Source organism: Hyperolius riggenbachi, chromosome 8, assembly GCF_040937935.1.
Source record: "Hyperolius riggenbachi isolate aHypRig1 chromosome 8, aHypRig1.pri, whole genome shotgun sequence".
Lineage (NCBI taxonomy): Eukaryota > Metazoa > Chordata > Amphibia > Anura > Hyperoliidae > Hyperolius > Hyperolius riggenbachi.
This window is the reverse complement of record NC_090653.1, coordinates 256,325,839-256,350,987: the sequence shown is the minus strand read 5'-3', so window position 1 is coordinate 256,350,987 and position 25,149 is coordinate 256,325,839. Positions and strand designations below refer to the sequence as shown.

Here is a 25,149-nt window from a genome sequence, read left to right as displayed (position 1 = left end):
ATTATTATTTTTCTTAAAGGGACACTATGGCGAAAAATTGTAAAACTTAAAATAGGTGCAAACAAATTGCAAATAAGAAGTACGTTTTTGCCAGTGTAAGATTAGCTATAAATTACTTTTCTGCTATGTTGCTGTCACTTACAGTAAGTAGTAGAAATCTGACAGAAGTGACAGGTTTTGGACTAGTCCATCTCTTCATAGGGTATTATCGGGGACTTATTTATTTTCAAAAGCACTTAGTGAATGGCAGTTGCTCTGCCCAACTGCCAAAAAAACTGTGTAGCGAGCAGGAAAGCTGGCCAGCTTCATTATTTAAATCCTTTTTAGGGAATATCTTATTATCTAAAGAATAAAAGGCTTGCTGAGAATCCCCTATAAAGAGATGGACTAGTCCAAATCCTGTCACGTCTGTCAGATTTCTACTGCCTACTGTAAGTGACAGCAACATAGAAGAAAAATGATTTATGGCTCATTTTACTCTGGAAAAATGTACTTCTTATTTGTCTATTTTTGCACATATTTTAAATGTTACAGTTTTTCACCATAGTGCCCCTTTAATTTCTTTATATTTACTGAATATTTACTGAATTTTTTGTACCTGTGAATAGAGTTCAGGGATTCAGCAATGGAGTGAATGTTTAGCATGATATTACAATCTTTGAAATGGTAATGAGGGCCTTCTGTTGATTAGGTTGCTTAAAGCAGATCCGAGATGAAAAACTAACTATAACAAGTAACTTGTCTATATATCTTATCTGTCACATTGTCACAGGCTGAGGGCTGGAGATGCTATCAGCTTGCCTGTGTGTGTAAATTCAGTCCCCTCTCCTCCTCCCTCCGCCCCTCCGTCTCTGAACTCTCTGGCTAGTAACCTCCTCCTCCTGCTCAGACTGAGCTCCCATAAGCCCTTGCTACACTACCAAGGCACAAAAGAAGCTGTGGGCGAGGCTTGTTTAGTTTATAGGGAATTAGAGTATTAAAACAAAACAAAAAAAGGATTTGGCTTAAAGAGAACCCGAGGTGAGTTTAAAGAATTTTAGCTGCATACAGAGGCTGGATCTGCCTATACAGCCCAGCCTCTGTTGCTATCCCAAACCTCACTAAGGTCCCCCTGCACTCTGCAATCCCTCATAAATCACAGCCGTGCTTTGAGGCTGTGTTTACATCTGTAGTGTCAGTCTCAGCTGCTCCCCCGCCTCCTGCATAGCTCCGATCCCTGCCCCCGTCCCTTCCCTCCAATCAGCAGGGAGGGAAGGGATGCAGGCGGGGACTGGAGTTCTGCAGGAGGCGGGGAGAGCAGCAGACTGACACTATAGAGATAAACACAGCCAGCTCTGACAAGCTGTTTGTCAGCAGCGTGGCTGTGATTTATGAGGGATTGCAGAGTGCAGGGGGACCTTAGGGGGGTTTGGGATAGCAAGAGAGGCTGGGCTGTATAGGCAGATCCAGCCTCTGTATTCAGATAATATTCTTCAAACCCACCTCGGGTTCTCTTTAAGGAATTCTCTAAAAACTATATGAAAGGAACACAATTATGCAATGAGTAAAAGTTTATCTCGGATCCATTTTAAATGAATTCAAAGTAGTATACTATTGTTAACTGGGTCCCGATAGGACGCAAAACAAATGTCAGGCTCCACGATGCCTTATCTCTGGTAAGTGCTTAAAGCCCAAGTCTAAACAAAATATAAAGTCTCATTTCAGGTACGGTTTTGACATTACCGTACGTAAAATATTTTGTTCATAAAAAAAAAATATTTTTTTTGCAAAATAAACAGTAAGGTATGCAGGTGATCACCAGTTACCCTTCAGATGCACTAACCCAATCTCCACCATGATTTTCACCTATAGCCAAGCCCCCACTTAAACGGGAGACTGATTGCGTCTACACAACTTCAGTTGCCCCCAGGACTTATTCAGGCAAAGTATTGGATCTGAGGCTAAGGTAACCCATGAAACTCCCGAAAATCCAACTAATACAGAGTCTAGGAATGGAGCCAAAGTTCATACACAGTAGATCAGATGACTAATGCGAGGGTTAAACAAGCTCTAAGTTATTTTATAGCAAAGGTGTGAAAATGTCACCTAGGATAAAAAGTGAATTGAAAAAGGGCCCCGGAGTTCAGCTTAGAGCAGGCATGGGCAAACTCGGCCCTCCGGCTGTTACGGAACTACAAGTCCCACAATGCATTTGCCTATGAGTTATGACTGTGGCTGGCAGACTGCTGCAATGCATTGTGGGACTTGTAGTTCCTTAACAGCTGGAGGGCCAAGTTTGCCCATGCCTGGCTTAGAGCCACTGGTGTCATTGAAAGGAAAGGGCAATAGCAGCGGGCCATAATTTCTAACCCTTCTCTCCAAAAAATGTCTATGTTGAACTAGACTTTAATGTTTTTAATGTTCATTTCCACAACTTGAGTTCTCATTTCTAGGTTTGTACCTTTATGAAGATTATTATTATTTGGTTTGTATGCTGCATACAGAGATAATTGAAGAAGGATCCGCCATCCAGGCGGGGTTGGTGAAAAAGTTGGTATTCTTTATCGAAGACTCCACGTGACGGAGGACAATAAAAACCACAGGATCAACTAACGCGTATCGGGCCTACAATCTACCCTTAGTCATAATTTTCAAACTAAGACTAAGGGCAGATTGTAGGCCCGATACGCGTTAGTTGATCCTGTGGTTTTTATTGTCCTCTGTCACGTGGAGTTTTCAATAAAGAATACCAGCTTTTTCACCAACCATGCCTGGTTTGCAGATCCTTCTTCACTTGTGCTTGTGGATTGATTTGGCTTACCTGATCCTGCACTGACTGGTATGGTCTGAAGGGGGTTTTTGAGTGTTTTTGAACTCTTTTTGCCTACATACAGAGATACAGTACATGTATAATCTCTTTTCCTGCATTAAATACACACCCTTAGGCAAGCTATCTCGGTGATATATGCATACTCTATATGGATGTAGTTGTAATGTAAATCTCTTTGCACCTTTTAAGCCCTTATGTGTTACTCATGTCTACATTTTTCTGATTTTTTTTTTTTTTACTTGTAGCTAAGTACAGCTCTCCGTGTTCCTGAACGGCATTCTTTGTTTTGTTGTTACAGCAGGTGGTTTGAGGGTTTTTTTTATTTTTTTTTTCCTGTGGGCGGTTGATTTTATTTTTCCTTTTCCATTCTTAAAAAATAAATAAATATGTCAAACTGAAAACTTCTATTAACCATTGAAGGAGCACAATAGAAATGGATTGAACTATGAACAGTGGAAAAGGTTGCAATCCTACTTATGTTGGTCATCTCAGACAATAGCGGTGTTGCAGAAAGGTTAGTAAATTAGCAGTTGTGTGAATGCAGTGATGTGTAGAGATGGGGGCGAGATATACAAGAGGCATTTGAAAACATAAGTCAGTGAAAATATTAAAGACAAAAAAAAAAAAAATGCTTACGTCTTATAAGTCAAGTCCAGAAGGCCATTGAAAACAGGAGAAGCGCTGGCTGTTGACTGACTGCTGTATAAACTCTTCCAGGAGGTATCTGCTCTCAGGCACAGTGATTTGAATGACCGGAAGAAGCGGGAAAGTCCCAACGAAACGTTGTCTGTTTTATTGCTTGAATAAATATCTTTTTTTTCTAGTAAAACTGGCCTATGCTTCAGGAGAGGCAAGACCAACATTGCCTCCCCTTTTTAAACTGCTTTTATACATGATGAACATGTCCAAAACAGACCTCAGATAGAAAGGCACGCAGAGAAAGTATATATTTTACATAAAATAAATATTGCATAAAATGAGAAGAAAATATAAAGACGTGTGAGATGGTTTCTAATAAATGCAGACTTTCATGGATTTATAAAAGATAGGTTCTTCCTGTGGTTGTTGCAACTTACTAAAATGCAGTAGCACAAACTTTATTTTATTATCCTGTCAGAAATCCTCACTATATCATCATATTACACACGTAAAACTTAGGGTACACGAGGTGACATGATAAATGTGTATGTGCAGTGCAAAATACATTAATAACCAGGCTGTTTTTTTCTTTATTTTCCTGCCTGAAAGCGTTAATTATCAGGCATGCACGTGACAGCTACCCTCTTGTCAGGAATATAGTAAACATCTCTGATTTCAATCAGAAGAGAAGAAGGAGATGGGCACAGCTGCTAAAATACCCTTTATTGTGGCTGGGTTGACACAAAGAAGCTTACAGCACTGGGGGCGGAAGGACAAGTCTGACAGCTGTTTCGCAGGGACTAGCCCTGCTTCATCCGAGACTCTGATGAAGCAGGGCTAGACCCTGCGAAACAGCTGTCAGACTTGTCCTTCCCCCCCACCCCACTGCGGTAAGCTTTTATGTGTCAACCCAGCCACAATAAAGGGTATTTTAGCAGCTGTGCCCATCTCCTTCTTCTCTTCTGATTTAAATTGTGGACTACCAGTGGAGCATGGTGCAGGTAAGCCCAGTGTGGCAGTATCCACCCCTGCTGCATTTTGTGCAAGTGCTTTCTCCTCTCCATATTTGCAGTAAACATCTCTGATTAGTAAATTACAGCCATACGTTTCCCTGGCAGAATACAACTTTGAGGGCAGGGAAGAGATAGAAATAGATCAATAGTTCATGTATTGTAACTCTGGGACGCTTACTAGACTGCCATTGAGCAGAGATCTTAAAACATTCAATTTTATTTGTAAATGTTTACATATAAAATGAAACCATGGGATAAGTAAAAACGAAACCATTTTTTTAGGAGTGGGAGGATAAATACAAATATTTATCTCATCAGTTTACTTCACCGTGGGTTCACTTAAAAAAAATGCTACATTGGCTTCAAATCACAAAGCCTTACTGCATTCAGTAAAACAGAAAACAGTGAATTTCACTAACTTTTTGGTAAAATACTTTTTGGTAAAATAAGCTAAGGCTGTTACCCCATGGAAAACTTAAAACTGACTAATTTGGTAAATTACCAACTTGTGAGTTAAATACCTCCGTATACTTCGATCCACAAAGATTGGAGCATGCAGTAAAACAAGTGAGATGTTTGGTATTTATCTACAGTGTGGAGCTATCGGTAACTAACAAACCCGCCATTCAGAAGGTTATAGAAGCAGAGCAGAGAAAAGGTGAAAACTGATTAAAGTGTGTGGGGGGTGAAAAGTACATACCATTAGCCGGTCCTGCACCCCTCCGTCTGCCGCCGTTAGTCTCATATAGGTCCCGGTGTCCTACAACTTGATTGACCCCCCACCCGGACATACTGCTCCCTGCACAGTATGTCTTCACCTCGGCGCATAGCGATTGGCTCAGAAGCACGCTGATCCCTCTGTCTCCTCTTGGCTGCGTGTGCGCTCCATTACACTAAGCGTCACATGCTAATCATGTGACGCTTGGTGTAATGCAGCAAGCACACAGCCCAGAGGAGACAGAGGAGTCGGCGTGCTTCTGAGCCGATCGCTATGCGCCGGCCAGAAGTGAAGAGGGGAGGACATACTGCACACACAGGGCGCAATATGTCAGGGTGGGTGGAAGGGTCAATCAAGTCTCAGGACACCGGGACCCATGTGAGACTAATGGCGGCAGACGGAGGGGGGCAGGACCGGGCTAATGGTATGTACTTTTCACCCCCCACACACTGCAGCAAACTTGTTTCTCAGCTGTGGTATCCTTTAAGGCCCTTTTTTCCACGGACAGTTGATAGGCATTGAAATGCCTCTCAAACTCTCACAACTGCTCACTGCTGCCTGGTAACTGCTTGCTGCTGCCTGCTAACTGCTTTCTGAGCACACAGTTCAACTGTCTGTGGAAAAGAGGCCAAAACTATTCAGGAAAATAAAAAAAAAAGTTAATAATAAAAACATATATGCCTAATTTCACAATATTATTACATATTAATTAAAATAGTTAATAAGATGCTAATGGTTTTGAACTGATATACATTTTATGTTAATTTTATGCAGCTTGGACTTGCTCTTTACTTGTCAATAATGTTATCTGCTATCTGTATCACATCTTTCAGCCATTTTTGCTGCGCTGCAATTATCCATCTAATACCGAATGAAATACTGCATGAGGTAAAAACCTTAGTGAATTTTCATGCAGTTTTTCTGTAAATTAGCAAACTACTGTATTACCACATGTGTTAAAATCTCAGTGAGTTTGGAAAGAAAGTCTAAAATACTCCATGAGGTAAATTGTCAAACGTGAAATATTTACCGAATGTGTCTTAGTGGATTGAAGCCATTGTATCCGTATTTGTTTTTGCTAGAAAGCTTCTCCGTCCAAAAGCTCTCAGTCTTTGGAGAGCCTTAGTCAATCAGCCCCTCACTGATAACATATGTACACTGATTTTTCATAGGTGTATCATAATTACAAAGGCCAGTGACAAAGATCTCTTAAAGCAAACCTGAAGTGAAAAAAACCTTACCTTATAATGAATTGTATGAGTAGTACGGATAATGAATAGAACATTAGTAGCAAAGAAAAGTCTCATATTTTTATTTTCAGTTATATAGCTTTTTTTTTTATTTATTTTTTTATAACAGTACATCATACTGTCTCAGTTGCCGTTTTAAAACCACGCTATAAAACGAAGCAGAAATAATGACCCTTTAACTGTACTGCCCTAATACCTTATCTTAAGCTGTCTCTCACTGTTTCTTGGTTGTTTAGAGGAAATGTCGGGCAGTTTAAGCTAGGCAAGCTCTAATTACCCGGGGCTTCCTACAGCCCCTTGCAGCCGATATGTTTCTCATCATAGCTCTGTTCCCAGCCGCCGGCCCGGGGCCCCCACCTGTGCAGAGTTCGTCCGCTACTGCATCTGTGCACGCGCCGCTTTCTATCACTCGAACGTGGGCTGAAGTGTTCTGCGCAGGCACAGTAGTTCTTCTCCTGCGCAGAACATTCCAGCCCATGTGCGAGTAATTGATAGCAGCGCTCGCGCAGGCACAGTAGACGACGACCTCGCGAGGTCATCCTCTGCACCGGCGGGGACCCCAGGCCCAGCGGCTGGGTGCGAAGCTGCGTGGAGGGACATATCAGCTGCAAGGGGCCGGAGGAAGACTTGGGTAAGTAGAGCTTTCCTAGCTTAAATTGTCTGACATTTCCTTTAACCACTTGAGGACTGCAGGGCTAAACCCCCCTAGTGACCAGGCAATTTTTAGCTAAATTGGCCACTGCACCTTTAAGGCCAAGCTGCAGGGCCGCACAACTTAGCACACAAGTGATCCCCCCCCCCTTTTCTCCCCACCAACAGAGCTCTCTGTTGGTGGGGTCTGATCGCTCCCCCCATGTTTATTTTTTTTTTAATCAATATTTGTGTTGCTGCTTTTTTTTAAAAAAAAAAAACTGTTGCTTTAAACCCCTTCCCTCCCTCCCTCCCTCCCTCCCTCCCTCCCTCCCTCCCTCCCTCCCTCCCTCCCTCCCTCCCACCCCACAGCCGGCCAATTACGGCGATCGGCTGTCATAGGCTTCTGCCTATGAGAGCCGATCGCTCTCTTGTCCCCCATGGGGACAGCCGTGTCACACGGCTGTCCCCAGTGCAGCGCTGCTGCTCATCGCAGCGCTGCACCTAGTAAATAGACGGCGTGCTCGCCGTCTAACAGTCTCCCGAGCGGCAATAGCCGTTTGGAGACTGAAGGCGGGGCGGAGCTCCGCCCTCCGTGCATGAGATGCGCGGGCACCATGCGCGCGATCTCATGCAAAACAGAGCCCCAGGACTTTACGCCAATTGGCGTTAGGCGGTCCTGGGGCTGCCGCCGCGGCCACGCCTACTGGCGTGACGCGGGCGGCAGAAGGTTAAAGAGACACTTAGGCCAGAAAAAATTAGTTTTACTCACCTGGGGCTTCTACCAGCCCCCTGCAGCAGTCCTGTGCCATTGCAGCCACTCGCTAATCCTCTGGTACCCCGCTGCCAGCTAGTTTCGTTTTTGCCGACCGGCCCGTCAGGACTGGCCACGCGTAGCTTTACACGCATTCCCGACTGTAACTAGCGCTATTGCGGGGCTCTACGCATACAAAAATACGCGTTGCTGCATTACGAACGCATAGATATGCAGCAATGCGTATTTTTGTATGCGTTGCGGCCCGCAATAGCGATAATTACAGTCGGGAATGCGGAAAAAGCTACGCGTGGCCAGTCCTGACGGGCCTGTCAGCAAAAACGAAACTAGCTGGCAGCGGGGGACCAGAGGATTACTGAGTGGCTGCAATGGCACAGGACTGCTGCAGGGGGCTGGTAGAAGCCCCAGGTGAGTAAAACTCATTTTTTTTTTCTGACTTAAGGTTCACTTTAAGTGCTTCAGAAAACCGGACTGTATTCGGCCCAGTAAGTCAAAGAGCTCAGAGAAGCTCTTTTGCACAGATAACTGAAGTTTTGTAACTCTTTCTTTACTGGAAAACAACATGAGACCCTTTTCTTTGCTACTAATGATTTATTTCTCAGCTGTACTTCACATACAATTCATTATATCTTAAGTATATTTTTGCTTCAGCTTTGCTTTAAACTCTTCAAGGCTATTGATCTGTATTATTTTTTTATCATTTCTTTGAGTCCTTCCTTTTCTTTCCACCCCTATGTGCATATAACTTCATCTTACTGAGCCCCCTGGTGGGCATCCTGTTGAAATGCAGGCACACTTCCAGCTAGCGGAACGAGTTTAGCACCTGAGTTATTTGTGTATATATACAATAAAACAAGGCAGCCATTTTAAGAGCTTAACTTGACAGCTTATTCCTTCACAAGAGAAAGTGGGCAGTAGTGCTGTGATTGGAAGATTGAACAAGCTTTATTGACAACAGGTTTCAGCCAGCAGATAGGCAGCATGCTTCTAAATGCAGTAGACAAGTGCATTTAGAGTTGAACTCAGACTGAGGTTTAAAAAACAATGCTTTGTATATTAAAGAACCACTACCATGAAAGATAATACAATTTAAAATACATTTGTATAAGAAGTATATTTCTCTGAGTAAAATGCACAATAAATTACTTTTCTCCTATGTTGCTGTCCCTTACAGTAAGCAGTAAAAATCAGATCGATCTGACAGGTATTGGACTGGTCCATCTCCTCATGGGGACTTCTCGGTAATTCCTTTTTTGTTAACAAAAGAACTCCCTGGAAAGGCTTTATACAAAGATGCCAGCCAGCCAGCCTCCCTACTTGCTTGCACACTATTTTGTGCAGCTGGACTGAGCAACTGCCATTCATGAAGTGCTTTTGAAAATAAAGAAAACCCTACAAAGCCCTCATGAGGAGATGGACTGTAAAACTCTGACAGATCTGACAGGTTTTGGAGGAAAAAATTAAATTTATAGTGTACTTTACTCTGGAACAAATCTACATTTTATATATTTTGATGCACATACATTTTTCAGGCTAGATTCACAGTGGGATGTTGCGTTTTGATGCCACGTTAAAGTCGCACCGCAAGCTTACAACGCAACGCACCCAAAAAGTGGCAACGCAGCGTTACCGTTGCATACAGCAGATACAGTAAAAAATACAGGCAATGAAAAGTATGCTTCCAAGTCATTACTGAGCATGTGCAAACAGTCCAACGCAGCTAATAATGTGTATAACGCACTGCATGCAGTACTTTTACTTAACGTGCAGCGTTAGACACCAACGCAACGTGTGCACTGTGAACAGGGCATTGATTTTTCATTGCAGTGAGTTATTCTGCGTTAAATGCTGTTTTAGCGCGCGACTTTAACGTCCCACTGTGAACTTAGCCTCAGGATAGTGGTCTTTTAACTTTGTATTAAACACAATTTGAAGTGTCTTACCTACAATGGCCTTCAGTTCACCAAGGGCTGTTCAGTAAATAAAAACTGTTTGTTAAAATACCTAATTTGGTATTTCTGTTCTTATTTTTAAATTCACTAAAGATTTTACAAATGTGGGAGACATTCTGTAAAATAGGTCTAAAATTGTTCAATAAGCATTCAGTAAGGTAGTCTAAATACAAATTCATGTGGTATTTTCCCAAATTGGCATGTACAATAATTCAGTGTAAGCCGAGAAACTTCAACCTAAACTAACTTTTTTTTTGTGAGTTTTTTTGTAAAAAAAAAAAAAAGGTTTTATGGTTGTAAAGTTTACTATTTGTGTTCTACTTCATGTAATATGAAATAAATTCTATTACAATAGGGCTAATTTTCCCTGACAGATCTAACTTCCTGACAGGGACAAGCTGGACTATTCTCCGTCAAGAAGTACCTACTGAACAGGCCTACTTTCAGGGCTGGTGCACACCAAGAGACCTTTTATAACAGCCAACACTTTGAATAGCGCTTGGCTAATGTATTTGAATGGGATGGATCACACCAGAGCGATGTGATTTTCTCCCAAACGCAAATGCGGGTCCTGCAGCATTTCTGCTGATTTCTGAGACGATTCAGCCTCAATGTTAAATATAGGAAAGTGGAAAATTGCTCTGAACAGCACTAGATCAGAGCGATTTTTTTAAGCGTTTTTTTGTTACAGAAACTGTTCAGGAAACGCTCCATAAATCACTAGGCATGATTAGAGAGTAGCTAGGCACATGCCTGGAATCGCCTAGAAAAATCACTTCAAAAAGCGATGAGCGTTTGCGATTACGCTAGCGCTTTTTGGTGTGCACTGGCCCTTATTTAAATTCAAAGTTCATGTCAACATTACCAAATGTTTTTAGACCAGGACTAAAACAATTGATTCAACATTTTGTAATTCTAAGTGAATTCAACTTGTATACTACCGAATGCAGTATTTTACCAAATGTTCAGTAGATTAGTCTAAACTGCTTTGTAAATTAAGGCCAATAATTGAAAATTGCTATGGAAGTGAGGAGAGTCCCTTGTGATACAGTAGACATTATTCAGTTCACTTTTTCTCCAAAGTATTCTCCTAGGAGATCTTTTCACACCTTATCAATAAAATGTATTTTAAGCCACCAGCAAGCAAAAAAACCACTCTAAATTATTTTGACAGTACTTTGTCAACTTTCCCATTTTCATCTATTTAAATAACCTTGTATCACTCTGCAATTGAAAAAGTACCAAAAAGTAGGCAAAAATGTACTGTCTAAATTATTCTGAGTATTTTCTTTCTTGCTGGTGGCTTAACCACCCTGGCGTTCTATTAAGTGGCGGCGCAGCAGTATTATTATTTTTTTAAACCATGTAGCTAGCCTAGCACTAGCTACTTGATTCCCCCCTCCCGGCGGCGTCTTACTCACCTTTCCGATCGCTTCCGGCGCATTAGCCCATCCGGAAATCCCGTTCTGAACGGGATTTCTTGGAGGGCTTCCCCCGTCGCCATGGTAACGATCGTGATGACGTCATTGACGTCGTGATGTCATCGGGAGTCCCGATCCACCCCGCAGCGCTGCCTGGCCCTGATGGACAAGGCTGCGCAGGGATCTCGGGAGGGCCCTTACGTGACGGGTAGCGGCACACCGGCGCCGACCGTCCCCCACTTTGCTAGCTGCGTGTTTAAAAAAAAAATTGTTAAAATTGTCCCAGCAGGGGCTGATCGGCGCCATCTAGCGGTCATGGACGAGCTGAGCTCGTCCATACCGCTAAGATGGTTAAAAGGCATTTTCTTTATAAGATGTAAAAATTCACCTTGGAGAAAACTTAGGAGAAAAAGTCAAAAGGGATCAGGCCCAGTGTGTTTTAGGTTATATTTAGTAAGAAGCGCAACTTGGCCAGGTTGAAGGGGAATGGCTTAAAGGTGTATGCTTTTCGGAATCGGTGAGTTTTGAGGGAGTTCTTAACCACTTAGTCCTCCTTGATGTATAAATACGTCAAGGAGGACGTGCGCTCCCGCGGCCGATCACACGCGTGCTCCCGGGCCGCAGTTTCGTTAGCCCAGGAATCAATGAATTGGGCCATGGTGCCTGATCACTGATTCCTCTCCCCCGCAGAAAAAGCGACAGCTTCTCTCGGAAGCTTCGCTTTTTCTGACTTCTATGTCCCTCTTAGCGTACATTGTACGCTTAGCATGACGTCATGTAAACAAGGTTGCCATCTTGTGGCCAAAAAGTAAAAATACATCTAAAAGTAAAAAAAAATAAAATACTGTATTTTCCGGCGTATAAGACGACTGGGTGTATAAGACGACCCCCCAACTTTTTCAGTTAAAATATAGAGTTTGTGATATACTCACCGTATAAGACTACCCCTCTTCCAACGTACACCAAATTTGAAAAAAATCATATACTGGCGCTGTACTGTATGTGGTACCCAGTATATAACAGTGTATAGTCAATTGACTGGTTGGATTGGTAAACTCTCCCTAAGCGGATTGGTCAGCTCTCCCTGTTTCCCTGTTTATCAGAGCAGTATGGAAGAATAGATTGCGCTGTGACCATAAAATACGCCTCTTTCACCCCTCTGGCCCACCCTCTGTATCCTATTTACCTCCCTCTCTGCCTCTCAGATCTCACACATATGCGCCTGCGCCGCTTTACTACAGTCCTCAGCAGCAAGATCTGAGAGACTGTAACAGGATAGGGGGTATCACCCAGCATCAATGATACCCGGCGTATAAGACGACCCCCAACTTTTCTGAAGATTTTCAAGGGTTAAAAAGTAGTCTTATACACAGGAATATACAGTACACATATATTTCCCCAAATCAAACACTATTTACATCCCACCCTGCCAAAAATACCCACATAAAATGTTTAATAAAAAAAAAAACATTACAATAAAAAAAAACCCATAAATGTTTACCTAAGGGTCTAAACTTTTTAAATATCTATGTAAAGATGAAATATTTCTATTTTCTTTTTTTTTATAAGCTTGTAAATAGTGATGGATGCAAAACGGAAAAAATGCTCTTTTATTTCCAAATAAAATATTGTCGCCATACATTATGATAGGGACATAATTTAAACGGTGAAATAACCGGGACAAATGAGCAAATACAATACGTGGGTTTTAATAATGGAGGCATGTATTACCGTATTTTAAAACTATAATGGCCGAAAACTGAGAAATACTGAATTTTTTAAATTTTTTTCTTATTCTTACTGTTAAAATGCATTTACAGTAAGGTAGCTCTTAGCAAAATGTACCACCCAAAGAAAGCCTAATTGGTGGCGGAAAAAACAAGATATAGATCTGTTCATTGTGAGAAGTAGTGATAAAGTTATAGGCTAATGAATGGGAGGTGACCATAGCTCGGATGCATAAAGTGAAAACGACTGAGGGCTTAAAGGGAACCAGAGAGGAATGCTTCTGTAAAATAGAAAAAAGATTTTTTATATACCTGGGGCTTCTTCCAGCCCCATAAGCCTGGATCGCTCCCACGCCGCCATCCTCCGTTTCCTGGATCCGCCAGTACCGGGCCCGTCACTTCCGGCGAACGCGGCCAATTGTCCGCATCACAGGGGCTCCCTCCATACCCATACGGCTGCGCAGTAAGCAGTCACACGTGTACCTGTATGGAGGGAGCCCCCTGTGATGCGGAGAATTTACCACGTCCGACTGGCCGACTCGCGGCAATGATGGGACCCGGTACCGGCGGATCCAGGCAGCGGAGGACGGCTGCGTGGGAGCGATCCAGGCGTATGGGGCTGGAGGAAGCCCCAGGTATGTATAAATGCTTGTCTTCATCCTCTCTGGTTCCCTTTAAGTGGATGAAGACTTAAATGGTTAGAGAGTGGCCGATATGTTATGTAAAAGGATTCCAGAGGAGGGTTGAGGCTTGTAAGAAATCTTGTATACATGAATGTAAGAGGTTGATTCTAGAGGAACGAAGAAGGAGGTTATGTGCAGATCTGAGATTGTGATTGGGTTGGTATCTGGAAACTAGTGATGAGAGGTACAGTGGAAAGAGATTGTGGAGAGCTTTGTAAGTCAGTTAAAGAGAACCCGAGGTGTGTTTAAAGAAAGATATCTGCATACAGAGGCTGGATCTGCCTATACAGCCCAGCCTCTGTTGCTATCCCAAACCCCCCCTAAGGTCCCCCTGCACTCTGCAATCCCCCATAAATCACAGCCGTGCTGTGAGGCTGTTTACATCTGTAGTGTCAGTCTCAGCTGCTCCCCCGCCTCCTGCATAGCTCCGGTCCCTGCCCCCATCCCTTCCCTCCAATCAGCAGGGAGGGAAGGGATGCAGGCGGGGACTGGAGTTCTGCAGGAGGCGGGGAGAGCAGCAGACTGACACTATAGAGATAAACACAGCCAGCTCTGACAAGCTGTTTGTCAGCAGCGTGGCTGTGATTTATGAGGGATTGCAGAGTGCAGGGGGACCTTAGGGGGGTTTGGGATAGCAACAGAGGCTGGGCTGTATAGGCAGATCCAGCCTCTGTATGCAGATAACATTCTTCAAACCCACCTCGGGTTCTCTTTAAGAGTTTGAAATGGATCCTCTGGTTAAGGGTCTTATTTCCTCAAGGATATTACATTTTGCATACATTTTCCCATATTCAAATTTTTAAAAATTTTAATGCAAATTTTAATTCCAAATTTTTGTATGCGTTTAACAATCATTACATGGGAAACAGATGTGTGGTTCAGAAACCTGCAGCATGCAATCCATATTTTTTCTGCGTTGGACCATATGCAAAAACTCACATTCAATAGAAATGACTCCATTGACCTGCATTGGTTTCATTTTTAATGTGAAAAATTGCATTAAGATTTTGTACTTAGTGGAAACGGGCCCCAAGAGTGAAAAATTGATCCTCTGGTTAATGTATGTATTATTCACAATTATGGAAATGTATGTAGCTTAGAAATGTAATGTACATTTAATATTATATTTTTGGGGGAGGAGAGGGTTTAAAAGAAAAAATCACTATTCACCCACTAAAAAATTGTATTGCCATGATTTATTTTTAAGTGATTTGATCGTCCCGATTTCTTACACACCAAAATTACAGAAAGTTTATGGCACCAAGAATTTAAAAAACAAACAAAAAGGAAAAAAAAGCCTTCTCTGATGTAAATTGTGTCTTTATTTGCCCAATTTAGGAACTTTGCACACTATTACTGCTTTCTTTCTACGTAAATTACTGATGGACTTTGTAATGACTTTTTTTCCCTCTGTTTTGTTTGTATCCTGAAATAACCAGTTAACATTTTTATTTTGCCTTGGACCCGAAGAAGATTGCTTTTAAATCCTTATTTCAGAAAAAAAATCGATTGTTAGTTTTGGATATCGTAGAAAGTAGTTGTGACCTTTTTTTTGGATTTTTAATTACTGTCTTTTTGCCCGTAGTGGAGTATTTTCCTGAATCATCTCTGTATTTAAAGTGTAATTTTCCCATCATTAAAAAAAAAAAACTGTGATATTGCGTATTTCACTGATACATACTACTTGCGCGCAGAGCTAGAGGGTTTTCTTTTTTATACTCCCTTAGTTGAGAACACGCCCCTTTTTTCCTTATATCAATAGTTGGAGATGAAGTGTAACACACTAAAAGGAAAGAACACAGAGACAACGGGATCCCAAATGGTGCAGTATGTCATGATAAATGGTGATTTGTTGGAGGGCAGATGAGTAATACTCACAAAGGTGGGTTGCAGATGGGCAACCGACCACTTCAAACTGGTGGAGATAGACAGGGGAGCTGGAGATGGTTGCTCTCTTGCAAAAGGCACATGCACTCTGATAGCCTATGTGATGGTAATAGCCAATAGGAGTCAGGTGTAGGGGACCCCCCTCTCTGAGAGTAGTAAGATACAGGTAAGGGAAAAGAGGCGCCCGGGAATAATTAAGTACATTAAAACCAAAAAAAAAAAAAACTACCAGCATTTAGTGGCACTTTGTTTGGCCTGAGGAGGTGGGCGGATTCCCACGAGACGTGTTGCCTGTGCTTTGTATTAACCACTTAAGCCGATCTGGACAAACATTCTCATTCAGATAGGCTGCGCACACTCCTGCCTTCTGCGCGCGCTCCCGCCGCCGTTCGTTAGCCCAGCGATCAATGAAGGGGATTATAGATCCCCTTCATTGATCGAAGCTCTTATAAGAGGCTGCGGTTTTTCTGAGTTAAAAAAAAGTTTCCCGTCCTCCTAATGCTTCCTGGAAGCAAGATTGTACACTTCCAGGACTTTTTGACTGTGGCCGTCTTGTGGCAAAATAGTAAAACTACACCCACATCCCTTTTTTTTATTAAATAAATAAATGTTTTTACATTTAAAATTAGCTGTTTACCTCCCACACCAAACATTTCCCAAATAAATGTTTTAATAATAATAAAAAAAAATTACAATAAAAAAAAATAACATAAATAGTTACCAAAGGGTCTGAACTTTTTAAATATGCATGTCAAAGGAGTATATTAATATAATTTTTTAAATTATGGGCTTGTAAATAGTGATGGACGCAAATTGAAAAAATGCACCTTTATTTCCAAATAAAATATCGGCGCCATATATTGTGATAGGGACATAATTTAAATGGTGTAATAAGCGGGACAAATGGGCAAATAAAATACATGGGTTTTAATTACGGTAGCATGTATTAATTTCAAACTATAATGGCCAAAAAAGAGAGAAATAATGATTTTTTTCCATTTCTTTCTTAATATTCCTGTTAAAATGGATTTAGAATAAAATAATTCTTAGCAAAATGTATCACCCAAAGAAAGCCTGATTGGTGGCGGAAAAAACAAGATATAGATCAATTCATTGTGATGAGTAGTGATAAAGTTATTGGCAAATGAATGGGAGGTGAAAGTTGCTCAGATGCAAAAAATAAACAACCCTGTGGGCTTAAGTGGTTAACAACAAAAATTCATTCTATGTGAATTTGTCGTCATTTTTTTCTTTTTATTTTGGTTCTAATGTATTGTATTCTTCCTGGGTGCCTCTTTTCCCTTATCACTTATGTCAATAAATTAACTTTAGTTTTTAGTTCCAGATTGCTCAGGGCCCTGTCTCACACTGAAAACCACGGCAAAATCGATGCCATTTTACCACAACTGCGTTCGCGATCGTCATTCAGAGAACGAGAATCCTTGAACGAGGATCACAAACGGAATTGCACTAAAATTTTGTTCAGTGTGAAACAGGCTGGTTTTCACACTGTGTTATTTTCTGCTATTACTGTCTCCTATTTCCCTGCTCTTCACTAGGCTGCTATACCAGAGCTGTGTTTGATCCTGTGCTGCTGCCACATTTTTAAGGCCCAATATCTCTATGCTCATGCTTCCAACACATACCAAATTTTGTGGGAAGGGAGGGGGACACCTCAACTACCTATGTGCCACATTGCAGCCCCCCCCCCCCCCCCCGTTCCGGTTTATGAAGCTATCTCAGGGGGTTGGTGGGCTGAAATTCGGCAGAGAGGTAGTTTGGTGGGTCCCTTCCTTACCCTCCAAATTTGGTGTATGCAGGTGGTATGAGTGTAGAGATATTGGGCCTTAAAGAGAGCGTGAAGCCTCCAAAAATACCTGATTTTACTTCGCAGTCTTCTTCAGCATTAATGCCACATAGATGAAACGCTGCATCCCCGCGTCTGAAAGCTCAATTAATACCCCCTAAACCCTTGGTCAAAAATCCACGACTTTCCAGGTCGTGGATTTTGCTGCCCGGAGGAGGCAGGTGATCAATGAGATGCAAATATTTCTGAGTTCATGCGGAGTTATGTAAATTTGATATATATTTATGCAGCTTGGACTTGATTGGTTCATTTTCAAGCTGAATAAATTTGCAAACAAATTTACAAAATCCTGTATTAACTCTGAAATATTTGCATCTCAATAATCATCCCTAATGGGGAAATACGACTCAAAAAGTTAAAGTGTATCTGAGATGGGGGATTACCATTAAAATATACGGTACATACTGGGGCTTCCTCCAGCCTCCTCCGGTATGATCCCTCCCACGGCATCCTCTTCTCCCTCCCCGTTCACACGCTACTGGCCCCAGAAAATCCATCAGTTGGGCTCAGTCGGCGCATGCACAGTCCGGCCAGGCGCGCTCTCCGTCTCGCTTCTCTCTGCCAGGAGCAATCTGCGCTTCTAGGCGATGGGAACGCGGCTGGAGTGCTAGCGTGCCTGGACCACGCATGCGCAGTTGGCCCCAAAACAGAGAACTTTCCGGGGCCAATTGCGGACAAACGAGAGGGAGAAGAGGATGCCATTAGAGCGATCAGGCCGGAGGGGGCTGGGGAGAAGCCCCAGGTATGTATGTTTTATTGCTAATCCCCCACTTTAACCTCTCAGCAACACAGGGAAGAATTGGGCAGGGTCGGCCCTTATCGCACAGGGAAATACTGGCAGATGCCTCCTAGCTCCGCCCTGGCTACCTAATGTGGATGGTGACAGGATAGGGGAGGAGAGGAGTTTGGAAATCTGTCTGTCCAGTAAACCTGCACGATCCTCTCAACGGGAAATGGAACTACAGGAGCCAGCCAGGAAGGTGCTTCCACTGCATTTACTGCAAAAAGTACAAATGTGTGAAGCAGAAGTAGTTGTAAATTGCTAATTAATGCACACTTTTTATCATATGCATTAAATAAAATATGGGAAGCTGTACCGAGGATTTAACCAAGGCGGTGTTTTCTTTCAGGCATTCCGTTCTGCCACTGAGGTATCAGTGAACTCTCTAGGAAACGAAACGATGCATAATGATTATTTTTATCTTTTTTTTTTTTTTGCTTCCATAGAAACCGGTAATTATATGTGTGAATACTGCGGCAAACAGTACAAATATTACACCCCGTACCAGGAACACGTAGCACTGCACACCCCTCTCAGTGAGTATAACCTTAACCCCTTCCATGCTGACACAGGCAGCACATGCATGTTCTGAAAGTTGAAAGTGCTGTTAACCCCTTCATGTCTGGGGGAAATTAAATCCTTGATGACGAGAACCAATTTTGTACTTTTGAAACTTGTCATTTATCCAGTAATCATTTTTTTTCATCACATATGGGGCTTTCATTTGATACAGGGGTTTAATAAAATACTATTTTCATTTGAACTACTTAAAGACCACGGTAATTGAAATCTACGCCCTCGTTTTGTGGTTACCTGGCTGGCAGGGCATAGATTTCAATCACTGCTGCAGCGCACATCTGCCATTTTTGTTGCTCTCGCCACTGAATCCCCTCTGTAACCCGTTGCAGCTCACTTGCTCTGCCTGTCTCTATGACGGCAGAGCCCTGTGAGCTGGTCGGGAGCTAATGAGCCAATTTCATTGGCTCCTGGCTGTGTCTATCAATGTAAGCAACTCCTATAGGCTTACACTGATAGGCAGGGTCAGGAGCCAGTGAAAGCGGCGCCTGACTGGCTCACATGACTCTGCCGTCATAGAGACAGCACAGTGGGTATCCTGAAGATCTCGGCGTGCGGCGGTTGCGGCGAGCATATGCAGCAATTCGTCGGGATTCCGTCGTTATTGTACCAGCGGTCACTGGTCTTTAAGAGGGCAGATACCGCTGGTACTTAAAGGGAACCTAAACTAAGGAGGATATGGATTTTTCCTTTTGAAATAATACCAGTTGCCTGACTCTCCTGCTGATTCTGTGTCTCTAATATTTTCAGCCACAGCCCCTGAACAAGCATGCAGATCAGGTGCTCTGACTGATGTCAGACTGGATTAGCTGCATGCTTGTTTCAGGTCTGTGATTCAGCCACTATTGCAGCCAAAGAGATCAGCAGGACTGCCAGGCAACTGGTATTATTTAAAAGGAAACATCCATATCCCTCTTAGCTTAGGTTCACTTTAAGTGGTTAATAAATCTCAAAAAGTGGTTCCTATTGGTTCTTCTGCTGCTCTGGACAACAGCTGAAAGGTAAATTATGGACTGCTGTTACCAAATAAAACTATTAACCTTCCTGGCGGTAAGCCCAAGCTGAGCTCGGGCTATGCCGCCGGAAGGCACCGCTCATGCCCTGCTGGGCCGATTTGCATAATTCTTTTTTTTTTTTTTGCTACACGCAGCTAGTAGTTTGCTAGCTGCGTGTGCAATCCAATCGCCGCCTATCCGTTGCTATCCGTCGCGCCGCCCCCTCCCAGACCCCCAGACCCCGTGCGCTGCCTGGCCATTCAGTGCCAGGCAGCGCTGTGGGGTGGATCGGAGTCCCCTTTGACGTCACAACGTTGATGACGGGGGAAGCCCTCCAGGAGATCCCGTTCTTTGAACGGGATCTCCTGATCTCCGATCGCCGGAGGCGATCGGAGGGGCTGGGGGGATGCCGCTGAGCAGCGGCTATCATGTAGCGAGACCTTGTCTCGCTACATGAAAAAAAAAATTTCTATACATTAGTGGGAACAGCACCGGGGGTTTGTAACGTTTGCTCCTCCTCATATCACTCGCCATTACAGGCGGGCACCCATCGAACACAACACCCTGACATCTTGCAACATGTCCAATCGATACATGCAACCAATTTCGGCCTCAAATTGGTTGCATCATCGATCGGGCATGCTCTTGGCAGCACCGATTTTCATCTGTTTTGATAATAATTACTGAATCGGATGTTCAATCGACCACCAAGTTGAGAGCTGTATGGCTACCTTAATGCAACCTGATAATCTGATAAGTTTGTTCATCAGATCAGTAGTGAATATCGCTTGCAGTATTGTAGTCCTAAGGCTGGCCATACACTTATAGATTTCCACCAGGTGTGTCGAGTCGTCTCTCAAAAGAATTGCTTCAGGGAGGAATTGATTTCTACCACACACTGCACGTTGTTTCAATATTTTTGCGTTGGGGACTCTATTGAAAATCGATTGAACTGCTGTGTTGCACGAATCAATAAAGTACAATGCTATCTGTCGATCTGCTGCCACTTGACGTAGATCTTCCATCCTGTAAGAGTGATACTTTTGATAAATTTTTGTTCAAAATTTGATCGTTCGGACATTTTGGGGAATCCATTCCCAGCAGATCAAAGTAATCTGGCAGGAATCACATGGGAAAATCAATGTGTATGGGCAGCTTTCGCCTGTCGGTGCTGATTAGAGGTCCATTTTAGCACTGTAATGCCTCACCTGTAGCCTGTCACTGAATATTTTATGGAATTGTCCAAAGCTGACTTGTTGCTGTGCTTCGGTTATTTGCCAGAAAGCGCATTCAGCCAGGAAGTGGAAACCAAACAGCCCAACAACTACGAGGAGGCAAACAGCAACTCCCAGCATTCCAGTGGTGAGTAGATTAGATGGAACTGTGAAACCTTCCACAACACTTTACAGCAGGGGTCTCAAACTCGCGGCCCGCGGGCCATTTGCGGCCCTCGATACAATATTTTGTGGCCCTCGCCGGCAAAAGCTTCCTTATAGTTCGCTTCAGTGCTCCCAAGTAATCTGCCGCATTTCCGCCGCTAAACGAGGGCTGCAGAGCCCCCAAATCGCCCGGGGGGCAATCCGCCGGCATTTCCTGGAAGGGGCAGAGCTTTCAACTTCAGCTCTGCCCCTCCTGACGTCAATCGCCGCACGGATCACCGCCTCTCCCCGGCCCTCTCTGTGAAGGAAGAGTGAGAGGGGCGGGCAGAGGCGGCGATGCGCCGCGATTGTGAAATTCCTTATGCGACCCAGCCTCATCCTGACTTTGCCTCCTGTGGCCCCCCAGGTAAATTGAGTTTGAGACCCCTGCTTTACAGAGTACATAGTCATGTCACTGACAGTCCTCAGAGGAGCTCACTATCTAATCCTACCATAGTCATATTTTGATGTACTACCATATTATTATAATTTTGTATTTGTACAGGAGTGAGTGACATCTTCTGCAGCACTTTAAAGAGTACATAATCATGTTACTGACTATCCTCAGTCGTTCACCATCTAATCCTGTCATAGTCTAATATCCTTATGGTTATAGAGTAGAGGTAACGAAGCAGGCACAGTGGATATCTGCCTTAGGGAGGGTTCTACTAACTGGTACTGGTGTGTAGGGTATCACCTTTTGCGTGCTCAGCTTCAAGAAATAGATGCAATATATTTAATTTCAAAGAAAAAAAAGAATCTGGCACCACTCCAAGGTTTCTTGCTCTGTCAGTTTAATTTCCATTTGCATGCATACAGGACCATTCCATTATGCCAAAGATAACATAGACTGACATACCCTACCAGAGTCCTTGCTGTGGGGCAATGTGGGAGCAGCAGCGGCCTGCCTGACGACCGTTTCGCTCAACGAGCTTCCTCTGAGGCTCCGTGAGCGGAACGGTCGTCAGGCAGGCCGCTGCTGCTCCCACATTGCCCCACAGCAAGGTCTCTGGTAGGGTATGTCAGTCTATGTTATCTTTGGCATAATGGAATGGTCCTGTATGCATGCAAATGGAAATTAAACTGACAGAGCAAGAAACCTTGGAGTGGTGCCAGATTCTTTTTGTTCTTTGAAATGAAATAGTCTAATATCCTACCCTATTATTATTATGTATTTACTAGTAGGCCTAAGCCCGTTACAATAACGGGCTCTAGGCGTCCCTCACCACCCCCTCCTGCCACTATCCCCACTGTCGCCGCATGTCAGCACGCATGCACATACCCCTCCCGCCACTGTCCCCACTGCCAAGGCATGTCAGCATGCATGCACATGCCCGTGCACCACATGCCCCCCTGGCCCCGTCCTCCTCCTGTCCCAAGGGCCACCCACGTGTCACACATGTGCAGTAGCGCAAAGGTACGGACACGGACAGGAAAGGACGCAGGGACACTGGGTTTATTGTATAGGATATAGCACTGACATCTTCTGCTGCACCTTACAGAGTTTACAGTCATGTCACTGACTGTCCTCAGAGGAGCTCACAATCCAATCCCTACCATAATCATAGTCTAATGTCCTACCATATTATTATTATGTATTGTATAGCACTGGCATCTTTTGCAGCACTTTACTGAGTACATAGTCATGTCACTGACTGTCCTCAGAAGAGCTTACAATCTGATCCCTACCATAGTCATATGTCCATCATAGTCCGATCCAAGCATTTTTTTTTTTTGCATTTTGCCCTGGTTTCTAATAACTGTAGGAGCTGCCATTTCCCCCCTCTCCTCCCCTCTAACCTTGTTTATCCAGGGGAAGGTGTAAACGTAATCTAGTTTGACTTTTCTAAACTGTACAGTGCCCTATCTCCACACTCCCCTGCTGATGAGAGCAGTTTGCTGTTTGCTGCTACTACTACTTACAACAGTTTTTATCTACCCGCTCTTACTGAGGATGGCAGGCCGCGGAAGAAGGGCAATAAAACCTCTTACAAACATTGACATGTTAAAAGAAGAAGAGATAGAATGGATGTTTTAGTAATGAGCCACATTGTTTGCATACATGTTTAATGTGCTATTGAGATGCCCTGGGGGCTAAATATGCTGCTCTGTTTACTTGAATGCCACACTACTTGGAAATTCTAATCTACAGCCTAGTACTACCGGTTCCTGTAAGTAGGTGAGGGTGCAGGTGAGGGTGCGGCCCCCTCTTTGGCGGTTTAGGGACTGCCCTCTCTGCATCCACGTACACCCTGACACTTGTTGCATTTTTTTATACAACACAATGGGCAAGTACCATTACTGATCAATGAAACCTACAATAGTATATGTAAATGTTTGTGGGGGTGTGCAGAAAGGACCAGAAAAAGGAAAAGGAGGTCCCATAAATATGCATCACCCCAGAATCATAAGTAATCAATAACTTTATTCATACAAAAAATGGATTAAAAAACAATAGTCTCATTAGTAAGTCGATACAATAAGTCATGCATATATTGTTTACCGAGCACTTAGGAAAACATCAATTCATCAAGGCTGTTACCACATGAAAAGCTGAAATTACCGAGCAGTGAGGTAAATTACCGACTTGTGCGGTAATTACCTCAACACATGTCACTAAATGTCAATTCATGAAGGTTACAGCATGCAGTAAAACACTGTAACATGTTCATTTATTACCAGCAGCTCTCCTTTGTCGGAAACAAGCTTCGAATGCCTTCGGTGTGGATATTCCCATGATTGGCAGGAGCAGGGAGCCAATAGAAACAGCCCCTGTCTCCTGCAAGTTCCGTTGATAGGACCCACAGGCTTCTCCGGTGGGTCCAGCTTTTCTACCCTTGAGGCAGCGAGCAGAGTGATCACGGAACAAAACGGGTTTCTCCTGCCACTCTTTGGCAGCTTAACCTCTTATGCTGGGCATAGACAAGTCGACCCGGCGGCTCGATTAGCCGCCGGATCGACTCCCGCCGCGTCCCCGTGGGCAGCCGGATTGTCCCCGCGGGCGCTCCTTATCTTCTGCTCGATTCCCCGCTATTGTCCGCCCGCGGGGATCGAGCGGGGAATCTATGCGGCGGGTCATCGGACCTGTCGGATATTATCAATCAAGCCATCAGCGGCTCGATTGATGAGGGACAAACGCTCCGTGTATGCCCAGCATCAGGTTCCTGTTTGAAAATGCAGAGTAGCTAGTGGGGAAATCACCTTAGCATGGCATTGTGTAATGTCTCCTGGAAGTTCATCTAAGCTATAGCAATTAAATAAAATGTTAAGAAAAACTAACAGACAGATTCAGAGTGAGCAGAGGCAGTATAACAACCATCTACATTCTAAAGGGATGTCAGGATGCCTCTTACTATTGTAATGCATTTACTGCACGGAACAGCTTGTATCAACAGACACACTCTTCTGTTGTTACCGAACAGGTTTTTGTCAATGGGCTTTGGTAAACTACTTCTACGTATAACTTATAAAAACTTCTACCACATCTGTGAAAATATTGAAGAATTATTAGCACACAGAAGTCTAAAAAACCAAAAGCAATATTTTCCCGAATTGTTTTTTTTTTTCTTTATCGAACAGCCTTTGATGAATTGAAGCCAAAGTGCTGGTGTGCATCTGGGCATACAATGCAATAAGTGTGCATAATAATAATCTGAACATTTGTATAGCGCTTTTCTCCTGTCGGACTCTAAGCGCTCAAGAGCTGCAGCCACTGGGACACGCTCAAGAGGCCACTTTGCAGTGTTAGGGAGTCTTGCCTAAGGACTCCTTACTGAATAGGTACTGACCCTAGCCAGGATTTGAACCCTGGTCTCCCATGTCAAAGAAGGCCGTGCCCTCCACCAGTACTCTATCCAGCCACTCATACATGCAATCAGTTGTAAATGAAATCAATGTCTAAGACTGCTGGTCAGCATGAACGACAATATAGACATAGCAAGGAAGGGGTGAGGAATGACACTTTATTTCCAGAAGCACTACTAACTTATTTCCAGATTTTGATTTTTT

At 43.4% G+C, this 25,149-nt stretch overlaps 1 protein-coding gene across 5 annotated transcripts in view; it reads left to right on the top strand.

The window, feature by feature from the left end:
* Positions 1-25,149, top strand: part of ZNF618 (zinc finger protein 618) — a 223,820-nt gene that overhangs the window by 157,901 nt on the left and 40,770 nt on the right. For all 5 annotated transcript variants that reach the window (XM_068248675.1, XM_068248672.1, XM_068248673.1 and 2 more), the window contains 2 exons: positions 18,599-18,688; positions 21,005-21,085. In XM_068248675.1, coding sequence (XP_068104776.1) covers positions 18,599-18,688; positions 21,005-21,085 — 171 coding nt within the window. The remainder of the gene's footprint in view (positions 1-18,598; positions 18,689-21,004; positions 21,086-25,149) is intronic.